The sequence below is a fragment of the Lynx rufus genome, unplaced genomic scaffold, assembly GCF_022079265.1.
Source record: "Lynx rufus isolate CCGP_SWC_20201006 ecotype Redwood Valley unplaced genomic scaffold, mLynRuf1.p SCAF_16, whole genome shotgun sequence".
Lineage (NCBI taxonomy): Eukaryota > Metazoa > Chordata > Mammalia > Carnivora > Felidae > Lynx > Lynx rufus.
In genome coordinates this window covers 4,036,294-4,051,458 of record NW_025814830.1, presented here as the reverse complement: position 1 = coordinate 4,051,458, position 15,165 = coordinate 4,036,294, and the positions used below count along the sequence as shown (strand labels likewise).

General features: G+C 52.2%; 2 protein-coding genes across 3 annotated transcripts in view; one reads left to right on the top strand and one right to left on the bottom strand.

Moving 5' to 3' along the window:
- Positions 1–553: 553 nt before the first annotated feature.
- On the top strand, positions 554–7,303 carry LOC124511705 (sialic acid-binding Ig-like lectin 5). Its single transcript, XM_047079085.1, has 7 exons — positions 554–626; positions 712–1,092; positions 1,479–1,763; positions 1,968–2,015; positions 6,173–6,430; positions 6,521–6,830; positions 7,213–7,303. The coding sequence occupies exons 1-7, from the start codon at positions 590–592 to the stop codon at positions 7,301–7,303; spliced, it is 1,410 nt and encodes a 469-aa protein (XP_046935041.1). The 5' UTR covers positions 554–589.
- A 7,120-nt stretch (positions 7,304–14,423) lies between these two features.
- Positions 14,424–15,165, bottom strand: part of VRK3 (VRK serine/threonine kinase 3) — a 33,087-nt gene continuing 32,345 nt past the window's right edge. For both annotated transcript variants that reach the window (XM_047077582.1, XM_047077583.1), the window contains one exon: positions 14,424–14,786. Coding sequence is in view for 1 of the 2 variants with exons in the window: in XM_047077583.1 (XP_046933539.1) it covers positions 14,761–14,786 (26 nt within the window). In the remaining variant the exon portion in view is untranslated. The remainder of the gene's footprint in view (positions 14,787–15,165) is intronic.

Here is a 15,165-nt window from a genome sequence, read left to right as displayed (position 1 = left end):
AAGAAAGAAAGAAAGAAAGAAAGAAAGAAAGAATTCTGAGAAAGAAAGAAAGAATTCTGAGAAAGAAAGAAAGAATTCTGAGAAAGAAAGAAAGAAAGAATTCTGAGAAAGAAAGAAAGAAAGAAAGAAAGAAAGAAAGAAAGAGAATTCTGAGAAAGAAAGAAAGAAAGAATTCTGAGAAAGAAAGAAAGAAAGAAAGAAAGAAAGAAAGAAAGAAAGAAAGAAAGAAAGAATTCTGCCTCCAGTACCTCACCTGGAGCCCTTACTCACTGACTCCCCCGAGAGCCCCCACTGCCAGGACTGCCCTCCCCACCCCCCCACCCCCTGAGGCTGGAACAGGGCTCCTTCCCTGTTGAGGCCCAGCCTTGAACCCTGTCTGCCCTGTTGCTGCCTTCTGTGAAAGGAGAAGTTGGAAGAAGGGATTCTCCCGGACATTGTGGTTCCCGTCCTGCGGTTCCTCTTCTGTGGATGGTCACTATCCACTTCTTCCCCCACAAGAAGCTTCCTGTTGGAGCTTCCTTCCAGGACAGACAGGCAAGCCTAGAAGCCAGACCTTCGGTGGCGGGCCCAGCCCCCGGGGACCCCAGAGATGCTGCTGCCGTTGCTGCTGCCGCTGCTGTGGGCAGGTGAGTGGGTTGAGGGCCGGGGTGGGGGGTGGGGGCGGGCAGGGGCTTCGCGTGTCACCGTTGCTGAGCCTCAGTGTGCCCCCAGGGTCCCTGCAGGAGAATCCCGGGTACAAGCTGCAGGTGCAGAAGTCCGTGACGGTGCAGGAGGGCCTGTGTGTCCACGTTCCCTGCACCGTCTCCTACCCCGGGGTTCGCAGGAGCCCCTCTGCACCTGTTTACGGCTCCTGGTTCCGGAAAACCTACAACTCCAGAGGGGATGTTCTCATGGCCACAAACAACCCTGCCAAGGGCGCAAAGAGGAAGAACAGATTTTCATTTCACCTCGCCAAAGACCCTGGGGACAGGGACTGCTCCCTGAACATCACAGATGCCCAGAAGGGAGACAGTGGAAAGTATTATTTTCAACTGGACATAGGTTCCATGAGACACAGTTACCAAAGTGACCTGCTCACTGTGACTGTAAAAGGTATGGAGGGGCCCCGAGAGTCCGTGACATGGATGGGGGAGCACGTCTTCGAAGGCAGACATGGACCTCCTGCTGCTCACCTTTTTTTTTTTTTTAAGTTTATTTATTTGTTTTTGAGAGAGAGAGAGAATCCCTAGCAGGCCCCGCACTATCAGCGTGGAGCCCTGCCCAATGTGGGGCTCGAACCCACAAACCGAACCGTGAGATCATGACCTGAGCTGAAGTCAGATGCTTAACCAACTGAGCTCCCCCCCCCCCCCCGCCCAGGTGCCCCCGGTGCTCACCTTTAAGGGGGGAACAGTGGAGCGTGGTCAATTTAGGGTTGGGGTGCCTCTTTCACAGGCACACACAGAGGGGTCCCCTCTGGTCTCGTGTCTCCTCTCCAGCGCTGACACAGACCCCAGATATCCGTATCGAGGAGCCCCTGGAGTCTGGCTCTCCCAGCCACCTCACATGCTCTGTGCCCGGGGTCTGTGATGGGGTGACGCCCCTCACCCTCTCCTGGACGGGAGCTGCGCTCAGACCTCCGGGACCGGACCTGGAGGCCTATAACTCCTCGGAGATCCTGCTCACCCCCCGTCCGCAGGACCACGGCACCAACCTCACCTGTCATGTGACCTTCCCCAGGGCTGGTGTGAGCACCCAAAGCACCATTACGCTCAACGTCTCCTGTGAGAGTGGGGGAGGGGGGAGGGGGGCAGGGGCAGGACTCAGTTGTCTGCAGATGCCTGCGGGGCGGGGCAGGGGGCTCCGAGGGGCTGCAGGGGGGACACGGGACTTGTCTGTTTCTGTTTCCATCTCTGCGTCTCCTGGGGGCGGGCGGCGGGGGAAGGGCCAGCTTTGACTCTATGCCTCTCTGTGTCTCTCTGTCCTAGATGCTCCACAGAACTTGACCATCGGCATCTCCCGAGGAAATTGCACAGGTGGGTCCAAGGGCCTCGAAGCCAACCCGGGAGGGCCAGGGTGATGCACAGCGAGAGCAGAGTCAGGAGGCTTCCCTTTCGCTGTGTGACGGATTGTTTTTGCTTACTATTCATTAGCCGCAAAGACAACTTGTCAAATACGTGCACGTTATGGAGAATCACCACCAAGTGAACACCTTGGTGGTCAGTGACGAGGTTAAGAACTAGAACAGGGGCGCCTGGCTGGCCCAGTCGGTGGAATGTGCAACTCTCGATCTCAGGGTCGTGAGTTCGAGCTGCACATTGGGCATAGAGGTACTTAAAAAAAGAAAAAAAAGGAACAGCAACCCCACTTTTGGAACACCCTGAATGCTCCTTCCTAATTTCAGCCCCTTTCATCTGGCCTCAGAGAAAGCCATCACACGGGACGCTGTGTTATCATTCTTTCTACTTAATTTTACTTTATTTTTTAAAGTGTATTTATTACAAATTTTTTTATGTTTATTTATTTTTTGAGGGAGAGAGAGAGACTGAGGTTGAGCAGGGGAGGGGCAGAGAGGGAGACACAGAACCCGAAGCAGGCTCCGGGCTCTAAGCTGTCAGCACAGAGCCCGACATGGGGCTTGAACCCACCAACTGTGAGATCACGACCTGAGGCAGAGTCGGGCACGTAACTGACTGAGCCACCCAGGCGCCCCTATTTATTTATTTTGATAGAGAGAGAGAGCACGAGTGAGCCAGAGTGGGGGGAGGAGCAGAGAGAGAGGGAGAGAGAGAGAATTCCAAGCAGGATCCACGAGGGGCTCGATCTCCTAAACTGTGAGATCGTGATGGAAGCCAAAATCAAGAGTCAGATGCTTAACCACCTGAGCCACCCAAATGCCTTTATTTTACTTTGTTTTTGACGAAGGTGTCATTGATGAATAAATTGTATATATTCGAAGTGTACAACGTGATGATTTGATATAGGTAGATTCGATATGTGTAGACTTGATACACGTTTACTCTGCTAAAGGATTCACACAATCTAGTTAATGAACACATCCACGTATCTTCCTTTTTTCTTACCATTTTACCAAATATGTTGGAATCTCTACGCGATGTTTGCTTGCCAGTGTTTTTGAAAGCTTATGTGACACAGGACTGAAACATACGTGTTCCTCTCTGACGTCTGAGTTATCTTTTTAAGTTGAAATTCAGCTCCCATCCCACGAAATCAGCCCTTTCAAAGTGAGCAAGTTCGGTGACATTTAGGACATTTGTGATGTTGTGAAACCACCGCTGTATGTAGTTGCAAGGCATTCTCGTCACCCCCCCCCCAAAAAAAAAGCCCTGTACCCATTAGCAATAACTCTCTATTTCCCGCTCCCTGCAGCCCCTGGCCACTAATCAACTTTCTTTGGCCGTGAACTTGCCTTTTGCGGATATTTTATATAAATGGAATCTTACAGCATGTGGTCTTTTGGTCTGGCTTCTTCCACTTAGCATGATGTTTTCTTTTATATATCCATCTATCTCTATCTCTATCTCTATCTCTATCTCTATATCATCTATATCTATAGATAGATTTTTTTAGGGGCATCTGGGTGGCTCAGTCGGTTAAGTGTCCGACTCTTGATCACGGTGTGTGAGTCTGAGCCCTACATCAGGTTCTGCGCAGACACTGTGGAGCCTGCTTGGAGTTCTCTCCTCTCTCTCTCTCTCTCTCTCTCTCTCTCTCTCTCTCTCCCCCCCTATTTTAAAGTGTATTTATTTATTTTTGAGGGGGAGGGCAGAGAGAGAGAGAGGATCCCAAGCAGGCTCCACACCATCAGTATTCAGAGCTGGATTCAGGGCTTAAACCCACGAACCATGAGATCATGACCTGAGCTGAAGTCGGACGTTCAACCGACTGAGCCCCCCAGGCGCCCCTCACATTCCATTTTCAACAGGCACTTGAGTTGTCCACGGTTTTCAGTTTTCACGATAATGCCGCTTGGAACATTCCCCTTGTCAACAGAAGAGCCTTTCTTTAAGGCACGTAGATTTCTCAGGGATCTTGCGACGATGCAGATGTGACTCAGGAGGCCTGTGTGGCCTCTGGTCCTGCATTCTTTTTTTTGTTTTTTATGTTTATTTTTTTTTAATTTTTTTTAACGTTTATTTATTTTTGGGACAGAGAGAGACAGAGCATGAACGGGGGAGGGGCAGAGAGAGAGGGAGACACAGAATCGGAAACAGGCTCCAGGCTCTGAGCCATCAGCCCAGAGCCTGACGCGGGGCTCGAACTCCCGGACCGCGAGATCGTGACCTGAGCTGAAGTCGGACGCTCAACCGGCTGAGCCACCCAGGCGCCCCTATGTTTATTTTTGAGAGAGAGAGCACTGAGGTGCGCATGAGCGTGAGCAGGGGAGGAGCAGAGAGAGAGGAGGAAAGAGGATCTGAAGCTGGTTCTGTGCTGACAGCAGGGAGCCTGATAGGGGGCCTGAACTCATGACCATGAGATCATAACTTGAGCCAAAGTTAGAGGCTTAAGCGACAGAGCCATCCAGGCACCCCATGGTTCTGCCTTTCTAACCAGCTCCTGGAGGGTGCGAGGGTACCCCGGGGGGATGGGACTGTAAATTTCATGCCCAGGAACAAAACTGGGATTTTAGGGACGTGTATTTCAAAAAAAAATTTTTTTTAACGTTTATTTATTTTTGAGACAGAGAGAGACAGAGCATGAACGGGGGAGGGGCAGAGAGAGAGGGAGACACAGAATCGGAAACAGGCTCCAGGCTCTGAGCCATCAGCCCAGAGCCCGACGCGGGGCTCGAACTCACGGACCGCGAGATCGTGACCTGAGCCGAAGTCGGACGATTAACCGACTGAGCCACCCAGGCGCCCCTAGGGATGTGTATTTCAATGTTACTAGATAAGACTATTACGGAATAGCTCTGGAAGGCCACACAAGAAACTGGCAATAAATGTTGCCTTTGACGAGAGGAATTTGTTGCCTGCAGGTTAGTTAGCATGGAAGGGAGACTTCTCTCAGAACACCCCTTCCTCCTTTGTGACTTTTAGAATGCAAAATGTGGACACCCCACTCATCCTGAGACAAGTGGGGGAAAGGAGGTGAAGAGGTAGGGGTCAAGTCCTGAAGAGCCTTGAAGGGTTTGGTATTCGAAGTTTGGGCACTTGAGCCAGGGGTGTTCAGCAGCTGGGGAAAGAGAGAGAAGTGTAGCGAAGGGCGTGTGCCTTGAAGAAGCCAGTGTCCATCAGTGGATGGACAGATAGACACAACGTGGTCCATCCAGGCAATGAACATGATTCTGCCATAGAAATGAGTCCAGCACTGGGGCGCCTGGGTGGCTCAGTCAGTTAAGCATCCAACTGTAGATTTCTGTTCAGCTCGTGACCTCACAGTTCGTGGGACCGAGCCCTGCAACGGGTTCTGTGCCGACAGCACGGGGATTGGGATTCTCTCTCTCCTTCTCTCTCCCCTCCTTGCCTGCTCTCACATGCGCTTGCTGGATTGCGCGTGCTCATTCTCTCTCAAAATAAATAGATTTTAAAAAAAAGAAAGAAAGAAAGAAAGGGAGTGTAGCGCTGACAGGTGCTACAAGGCGGTGAACCTTGGAAACATCATACCGCAAGGCACACAAAAGCCCAGAATAGACAGATCTGTGGAGACAGAAAGTAGGTTAGGGGTTGCCAGGGGCTGGGGGACGGGAGCAACGGAGGAGGCAGCCGAGGGGTGCTTTTTTGGGGGGTGATGAAAAAGTTCTGAAACTGATTGTGGTAATGGTCACCGCAGGACTCCTTTTTAAGTGGTATATACATGGAATTGCATGGTATGTGAATTATATCACAATAAAGCTGCTTAAAAACTACTTGTGGTTGGCGCGCCTGGGTGGCTCAGGTCATGAGCACGCGGTTCGTGAGTTCGGGCCCCGCGTCGGGCTCTGTGCTGACAGCTCAGAGGCCGCTTTGGATTCTGTGTCTCCCTCTCTCTCTGCCCTCCCCTACTTGCGCTCTCTCTCTCTCTCTCTCTCTCTCAAAAATAAATAAACATTAAAAACACACACACACACACACACACAAAACCTACCCGTGGAGATCCCTTCCCAACTTATGGAAAATGGAGAGGAGAGAGAAATAGGCCTCGGCCCTGGGCTGGGGGTGCTCACCCTCGCTCTTTCTCTCTCTTCCTCCAGAACTGAAATACCCGGGGAATGGCTCATCTCTTCCAGTCCTGGAAGGGGAATCTGTGCTCCTGGTCTGTGTCGCCGACAGCAACCCTCCGGCCACACTGAGCTGGGCCCAGGGGAGCCGGACTCTGAGCCCGTCCCAGCCTTGGAAGCCCGGGGTCCTGGAGCTGCCCCGAGTGGAGTCGGGCCACGAAGGCGAATTCACCTGCCGAGCTCAGCACGCTCGGGGCTCCCAGCACGTCTCCCTGCGTCTCTCTGTGGTCTGTGAGTGTGGGGACCCCCGGGGGGGGGGCGGGACGCCCGGGGCCTGGGGAGCAGAGGCGCCGCTGACCCTGCCCCTCCCCCCCCCTGCAGGCCCCCCGCGGCTGCTCGGCCCCTCCTGCTCCTGGGAGGGCGAGGCGCTGGGCTGCACCTGCTCCGCCCGAGCCCGGCCGGCCCCCACCCTGCGCTGGCGGCTGGGGGAGGGGCTGCTGGAGGGGAACCACAGCGACGCCTCCTTGACCGTCACCTCCAGCTCCGAGGGGCCCTGGGCCAACGGCTCCCTGAGCCTCAGGGGGCCGCTGCGCTCCGACCTCAGACTCGGCTGCGAGGCCCGCAATGAGCACGGGGCCCAGAGCACCGCCGTCCTGGTGCTGCGGCCAGGTCTGGGGGCTGTGGGGGAAGGGTGGGCAGAGCCGGGGGAGAAAGGAGTCTGCATCCTGGAGAAGACGGTCTGGGTGGGCGTGGGGCCAGGGTCTGCATGGGAAGGAGGAAGGAGGGGGGCAGAGTCCGGGTTTTCTGCAGGTTGGGGGATGAAGAACATGAGAGCCCAGGTTTGCGGGAGGCAGGGGCACAAGCGGCCTGGGGCTTGGAGGGGACTCACCGGAAACCTCACTCTGCAGCGCAGCCCCTGCTTGGGGGAGGATTCGTTCTGGCGGCTGCCGGGGGTGCTGGTGTCGCTGGCCTGCTCGGTCTCTGTCCTTGCCTCATCTTCTTCATGTGAGTGTTGTCCCTGGGAGAGAGGGCGGGTGCGCGGGATGGAAGGGGTCCGCGTCCTACGGTCCCAGGCGGCCCCAGCGGGAGGAGCCCTGGTGGTGCCGAGGCTTCGAGATTGGGGCACCGGGGCAGAGAATCAAAGGAGGGCTGTTGCCGCCCTGATCACGCCTGTTTGCGCGGGTCGGCGGGCTCCCTGCGTCCCCTCCTCCGGCCGTGCTCAGCCTTGCCAGCCTCTTAAGCGGGGGCAGTAGCTCACTCCAGGCTGACAGGTCCCGGCCTCCCCCGCAGAGTGAAGACCTGCAGGAAGCAGGCCCCAGAGACAGCAGCAGCTGGCGGCAAGGAAGCTGCCTGCATGTTGGGTCCCATCTCCTGGGTGAGTGCTGAGCCCTCTGTCCGTCGGGGTCCCATGTGGCCACCACCCTGGGATGGCCACGGCCACACCCTAGAAGACTTAGATGGTCATCGCGCTCGGACAGGCTTTTGGTCTCGGGTCCCCATCAACTCAGCCACCCAATCCAGCCACATGGGAGTCGCTTGCCCCTCTGCTCTCCGACTCACCTTGTGGAGCCTGTCCACCTTGCACAGCCTGTCCAGCTTCCTGTGGACCCTGGACCCTCCCCACCCCCACCTCCTCAGGTCTCTCTGGACCCCGGACCCACTTTCCCTCCCTTCCTCTCTCTCCTCCCTAACACAGGATGCCAGGGAGATCCCACCCCGCAAATAATTATTGCCAACTACAAAGCTCAGGGGTCCCCAAGACACTCTCAGCTTCAATAGCTCACCAGAAGGACTCCGAACTCACTGAAATCTGTTAGACGCCCACCAGGGAAGCTCACCCTGGCCACGTGGAGGGTTGGTGACATAGGCATGGAGCCCCTGTATGGCTAATCTTTGTTGTTGGTGTCCAGCCCTCTAGAGGTCAAGCCGATACTGTGTGGCCCAAGGCCTCACCAGAAATCACGTTGTTAACATAAGCTGTTTGGGGCGTGGTGAGCGCTTGACCGCACAATATCCTTTGATTGAAAAAATATATATATTTATTTTGAGAGAGAGAGACAAGAGTGCAAGTGGGGGAGGGGCAGAGAGAGAGAGAGAGAGAGAGAGAGAGAGAATGCCAAGCAGGTTCCGCACGGTCAGCGCAGAACCAGACGCAGGGTCGATCCCACAAACCATGAGATCATCATGACCTGAGCCGAAATCAAGAGTCAGATGCTGGGTGGCTCAGTCAGTTAAGCATGTGACTTCGGCTCAGGTCATGATCTCCCTGTCCATGAGTTCGAGTCCTGCGTCGGGCTCTGTGCTGACAGCCTGGAGCCTGCTTCGGATTCTGTGCTTCCCTCTCTGTGCCCCTCCCCGACTCGTGCTCTGCCTCTCTCTCTCTCTCTCTCTCTCAAAAATGAATAAACATTTAAAAAAAAAAAGAGTCGGACGCTAAACTGACTGAGCCACTCAGGCGCCCCAACATTGGTTTTAATTGATTTTAATGTCTGTGCTACAATTTTGTTATAGTGTTTGCCTAAATTTCTGAGATGTGGAGTGGTCCCTGAGGGCAGTTCGGTTCTTCGCAAATCCCTGTCCTTTTCACACCACCCACCCCATTTCTGTGCATCCTATCTCAATTTGCTATTAGATAGTAGTATAATTGACTACTACCTTAATGTCAGTGCCCCCTACCGCAAGCTAGTGGGAGGTGATGGATGATGTCTACTTTGTTCCCTATTGAGTAGCCAGGGTCTGACACGGGACAGCTCTTCCATAACGTGGCCACTGGGGCCAGAGAGACCTGGGCATTCATCTTGGCCCTACCAACAACTGAATGTGTGATTTGGGAATATTTACCTAGACTCAGTTTCTCCACCTGATGAATGGGGCTAATAGTGCCTCCCTGATGGCTTGTGGTGAGGCATCTAGGAACCTGGCAATTGATTACCAAGGGCGAGACATTCTTACTCTCACGTATTTATTGAATGAGTGAGTGAATGAATGAATGAATGGGGGCTCAGCCAATGCTTGTGGAATGAATGATGAAAGACTAAGTGGTTTCCAGCTTCCGGGCTTGCTTCCCCTCGCTATCTGCCAGCTCCCATTATCCTAATTTGACCCCCTTCTTTCCCCTCCACTCAGGGTTCCCAGCATGAGGATCGGTCAAGCACCCCCCTAGACCACCCGCCCCCAGCCATGGCCGCTCCCACCTCGGAGGAGGGAAAGGAGCCCCACTACGCTTCTCTCACCTTCCATGGGCTGAAGCCCTGGAACCTTCCGGACCCGGAGGCCACCAGCACCACCGAGTATTCAGAGATCAAGATCTGCAAGTGACGCCTCCAGCCAGCTCCTGCAACCGCTGGCTAGAGGGCTCAGGGCTTCTCAAGAAGGGACACCTCCGGGACAATTCCTGAGTGAATAGTTTTCCACAGAAACGGGTCGCCAAGCGGTGTGGTGTGTTGGTGTCCACCTGTGTGGGGATGGGCAGAGCTGGGCTCACATTTCAGCCAGTCACCGATAAATTACAAGCCGGTGCAGAGAGAGCACTTTGCCTGAGGTCACGGGCTCTTCCCAGGGTAACCGACCTGGTCAGGAGGATTCCTGACCCGCCCCCCGCCCCGCCCCACTCTGAGCCTGCTTTCTGGAAACCCAACTTGTGTATTGTCACCACACGGAAAACCATTCCCGGATTTTCTGCAATAAATGACAGGTTATCTAAATTATATACCCTCCTTCTTTGTACGTCCCGGATGTTTTTGGTTCTCCTTAACAGTTGTTTCTTCTTCTTGTAGAATTCGCTTATGGGATTCCTTGCGGTTAGGATCTGTGTTTCATTTACATTGTAAAATGTGTTCACCTTAAAAGAAAAACTGCCAGCTTCGTTACCAGCAAAAACGGGTTCGTTGGGGAAGAAAAGAGAATTGCAGTTGTGGGCACACAGCTTGCAACAAAACCGTAGGCGAGTCTAGGGAAGGAAGGAAGGAGAGGCACACGTTTAATGGAGAAAAGGGGCCAATGGGGGAAGGCTTGGAAGTATGCTGGCTTCCCATTGGCTGAACTTTGGGGGCAGGGGTGGGGATAAGAAAAGCGTCTCCGCTTCCCACTGGATTAGTAGAGCAGTAGCCCCACGCAAGGCCCACCCCGCTCAAGGTCAGGTCGGCCTCTTCCGGTTGGGTCTGCAATTGACTATGCGTGGCAGTGCATTAGCGCTCTCGCGGCCAAATCCTCCCGACTTCACTGTAGCGCAGTTTCTTGCTATTAATTTTCACTATAGTTTTTACAGTGGTCACATCCAATTTATTTTTTTCCATTGAATGTCCGTTTAATTTGTTCTACTGTGTCCATTAATGAGAAAACGCGCTCAATCTTAGCATTATGGGCCAACACAGTGAACATGGGTTGACATAAAGTTAACGGTTCTTTAAATTTGATGTGTCGCGGCGCCTGGGTGGCTCAGTCGGTTAAGCGTCCGAATTCAGCTCAGGTCATGATCTCGCGGTTCGTGAGCTCGAGCCCCGTGTTGGGCTCTGTGCTGACAGCTCAGAGCCTGGAGCCTGCTTCGTATTCCTCGTCTCCCTCTCTCTCTCCCCTCCCCCGTTCATGCTGTCTCTCTGTCTAAAAAAATAAACATTAAAGAAAAAATTAAAAAAAATTTTTGATGTGTCAATGGGCACCTGACCGGTTCAGTCAGTGGAGCATGTGACTCTTGAACTCAGAGTCGTGGGTTCGAGCCCCATGGTGTAGAGATTACTTAAAAATAAAAATCTAGGGGCGCCTGGGTGGTTCAGTCAGTTGAGCGTCCGACTTCGGCTCAGGTCACGATCTCGCGGTCCGTGAGTTCGAGCCCCGCGTCGGGCTCTGGGCTAATGGCTCAGACCTGGAGCCTGCTTCCGATTCTGTGTCTCCCTCTCTCTCTGACCCTCCCCCGTTCATGCTCTGTCTCTCTCTGTCTCAAAAATAAATAAACTTAAAAAAAAAATTTTTTAAATAAAATAAAAATCTAAAAAAAAAAAGTGCTGTGTTGAATTGTATCTTTCACGGCACAATTTGCTTTGCTGCATCTCTCGATCAATAACTTTTAAAAATGGTGTCTCCTGACAAAATAAGTGCATTTATTCTCATGTCATACCCCTTCTTCAACACTATATAGGAGGATTCCATTTGTTCCCATGCTGGGGGTTAGTGACATTAATGTAAAAGAATAAAATCCTTCAGGGATAAAATCGTTTTGAAAAGGGCATCGTGGAAATGCAGGAACTATCCACTTCAAGTCAGAAATTCTCTTCCTGTTCTAAGTAGTATCTCCTTTAAGAATAGCATTGACACAGGGTGCCTGGGTGGCTCAGTCGGTTAAGCGACTGACTTTGGATCAAGTCATGATGTCAAGGTTCGTGAGTTCGAGCCCCGTGTGGGGCTCTGTGCTGACAGCTCAGAGCCTGGAGCCTGCTTCGGATTCTGTGTCCCCTCCCTCTTGGCACATCCCCTGCTTGCACTCTGTCTCTCTCAAAAACAAACATTACACAAAAAATTTTAAAAAAAGTGTTGGCACATAAAGAGATAAATTTTTCATCAATTCTTTAACACATTCAAGATATTCTTGTAAACATGGAAAAAACACTTGGGACACGTGGGTGACTCGGTTAAGCATCAGACTCCTGATTTTGGCTCAGGTTCATGAGTTTCAGCCCTGCATTGGGCTCCTTGATGACAGCATGGAGCCTGCTTGGGATTCATCCCCCCCCCCCCACCCCACCTTGTGCTGCCCCTCCCCCACTGGCTTTCCCTCTCTCAAAATAAATAAATAAACTTAAGGAAAAAAAAAAAACCCCACAGAGAACTTAACATCATTTTCTGTTCTTTCAATTGGCATAATCCTATTGCTAACCAGATATCGGGTATTATTCTTTTAAAAAATATTGTTTCAATGTTTGTTTTTGAGAGAGAGACAGAGCATGAGCAGGGGAGGGGCAGAGAGAGAGGGAGACACAGAATCCGAAGCACGCTCCAGGCTCCGAGCTGTCAGCACAGAGACGGACGCGGGGCTCGAACTCACAAACTGTGAGATCACGACCTGAGTTGAAGTCGGACGCTTAACCGACTGAGCCACCCAGGCACCTCAAGAAAAATATTTAAGCAAAGAGAAATGATTTGTCCTCAGATGCCTACTGGGGCTATTCTTGGAGACATACTACATACCTGCGTGTATTGAAGGCTCAGAGGTGTCCTGCAGTAAAAATGATTTAAAAAAAAAAACCCACCACCAGCACCTGCACCACAAACATCTAACTCTGGGCCAGGGTCTAGTTTGGGGGCAGAGGCGAGGCATAGAGGACAAAGGGTGGGCTTCAGCCACCATCAACCACATGGTGGCATGTGACTTCTACTGCCCTGGGCCATGTGATTCTCATCTAATGCCGATGACAGCACCCTCCTCTTTCAGAGGTTGGGGGACAAGCTGCCAAAACACACAAGGTCAAGGACAGGGCTCTGCAGACAGACAAAGGCAGGATCAGAGACAATGTGGACAGTATCCTAGATGAGAAATCCTCTCGCTGCCTGAGCAGCACCGGGTCCTGGCTGGCTTTGCTCGCTCAGAGACGAGGGCAGAGGACAGAGGGGCTGCCGGAACTGGGCAAGTGCGCTGAGTGGCCAGAGGATGGGAGGGCCAGGTCCTGACATTGAGACCGTCCTGTTACCTGATTTGGGGCCCTGAAGGGCAACTGATGTCCCTGTAATGTTGCGGACTCATGAACAAAGAGAGGTTTTGAGCAGGAGATTTTCAGACGAGTTTTCTTTCTCGTTGAGGAACATCCCCTTCTGGAAAGCGCTACACACGCCTGCTTTCACCCAGGAAGTGATCATCAGTCTGCCAATCTCCCCTGCCTGCCTTGGTCAGGCAAGAATCAGGGTGAATTAGAGCAGGCTCCTCCCCGACCCGGCCTCTGACCTCCCCATTCCAAAGTAATGGTGGACGATTCCAGATCTTTAAGACTGAGTCTGGGAGGTGAGCGTACCCTCCCTGTTCTGAATCCCTTCCAGTCTAGCCACTGGCCGGGCTGCCTCTGAAATCTCTCCCCAGGCCCTCTCTTCCTCCAGCCTCGGCCACTGCCTGGGCCTCACTGTCCCAGGGGGGCGGCTGCGCCAGCTTCCTCCACACTCTCTCTGTCCGGACTCTCTGTAAAGGTACCCCCGGCCCTGGGCCCCTTGGTCTCCATCACAGCACCATGCCTTTGCTCCAGCATGTGGAGCACAACTCAGTCATCTCATTTAATGCCTTCCCCTTCCACTGGCCTGGAGGTTCCACCAGCTCAAAGACCTCGGTGCGTCTTGTTCATCAGGATCCTCTGTGCCGCATGATGTGCGTCACGCAGCACAAATTCAAGAAATACCTGCTGAATATTTGTTGAATTAGAGGAAGGATCAATGTATGGATGGGAGAATGAGGGGATGGAGGAATGGATGAAAGGTGGGTGGGAGGGTAGATGATGGAACACTATATGGAAGGATGGATGGAGAGATGGGAGAATGACTGGGTGCATCAACAGATGGAGGGATTGGCAGGTGGATGGCTGGATGGCTGGATGAATAAATGGATAGGAGGATGGCTGATTACATGGATGGATGGATGGATGGATGGATGGATGGATAGATGGATGGATGGATGAATAAATGGATAGGTGGATGGCTGGCTAAATGGATGGATGGCTGGATAAGTGGATGGATGAATAGATGGATAGGTGGATGGCTGGCTAAATGGATGGATGGCTGGATAAGTGGATGGATGAATAGATGGATAGGTGGATGGCTGATTACATGGATGGATGGATGGATAAATGGATGGATGAATAAATGGATAGGTGGATGGTTGGCTAAATGGATGGATGGATGGATGGATGGATGGATGGATGAATAAATGGATAGGTGGATGGTTGGCTAAATGGATGGATGGATGGATTGATGGATAAATGGATGGATGAATAAATGGATAGGTGGATGGCTATTAATGGGTGGGTGGGTGGGTGGATGGATGTAAGAATGGCTGGCTGGCTAAATGGATGGGTGGGTGGATGGATGGATGGATGGATGGAAGAATGGGTGGCTGGCTAAATGGATGGATGAATAAATGGCTGTGTGAATGGGCGGATGGGTGGATGGATGGATGGGCATCTACATGAAACTTTGGACAGATGGACAGAAGGGTGGATAGATGGGTGAAAGATGAAAGGGATGGATAGATGGAGAAAAAAGAAGCCAACTTTTCCAAAAGGAGCTTCTTTTGTAGACACTCTACTATCCAAGCTCCAACGAAACAATTTATTACCAAATCATAGTAGTGCCAATAGTAGCGGGAAGGGTGCCGACTGAGGGGGCTGGCTCACCCCCGACCATGAGCTGGGGGTCTTCTCTGTCCACAACCCCAGAGGCTGGTAGGTGACGATGGCTGAAAGGATGAGACAATCGAAGGACGAATTCACATTATCTGGAGCCTAACTGCTGGGTTCCCTGATGCTAATCAAGACTGATTCATAGTGATGCTTAAAGAAGCAGCAGGCATGCACATTCAAGGGATCTTTCTAGAAGCGTATCTGTGATACTACAGCAGGCCTTGAGTCACATTTCTTGTTTGGGTTTTTTTTCTATTTCAAACCATGAGTTGAAAAATCTGGAAGACAATAAAAATGGCTTGTTAGTGTCCTAGTCATTTAAGGAGCACCCATTAAGCCCCTACGGGCACTTTCTAGAGACTGGCAATACTACCATGAACAAGACCTTTGTTGGACTTATGATTTGGGAGAGTGGGTAAAGATGTTACAAATTAACTTCCCTCAAGAAGGGGACAGCGCTGTGCAGAAAACAGGTGAGGTGGTGACAGCGGGCGGGGAAGTGCCTCACTGGGGCAGTGAGGGAAGGCCCAGGTCTGAGCTCCTAGGATGAGAAGGAACCAGTCATTGAAAAATGAAGCGGGGTGGGGAACACCTGGGTGGCTCAATCGGTTAAGTGTCCGACTTCGACTCGGGCCATGATCTCATAGTTTGTGAGTT

Coding starts and splice junctions, on each gene's coding strand:
- LOC124511705 (XM_047079085.1), top strand. CDS start 590: ATGCTGCTGCCGTTGCTGCTGCCGCTGCTGTGGGCAG. Junction 1,093..1,478: donor GCTCACTGTGACTGTAAAAG/GTATGGAGGGGC, acceptor TCTCCTCTCCAG/CGCTGACACAGACCCCAGAT. Junction 6,431..6,520: donor CCTGCGTCTCTCTGTGGTCT/GTGAGTGTGGGG, acceptor CCCCCCCTGCAG/GCCCCCCGCGGCTGCTCGGC.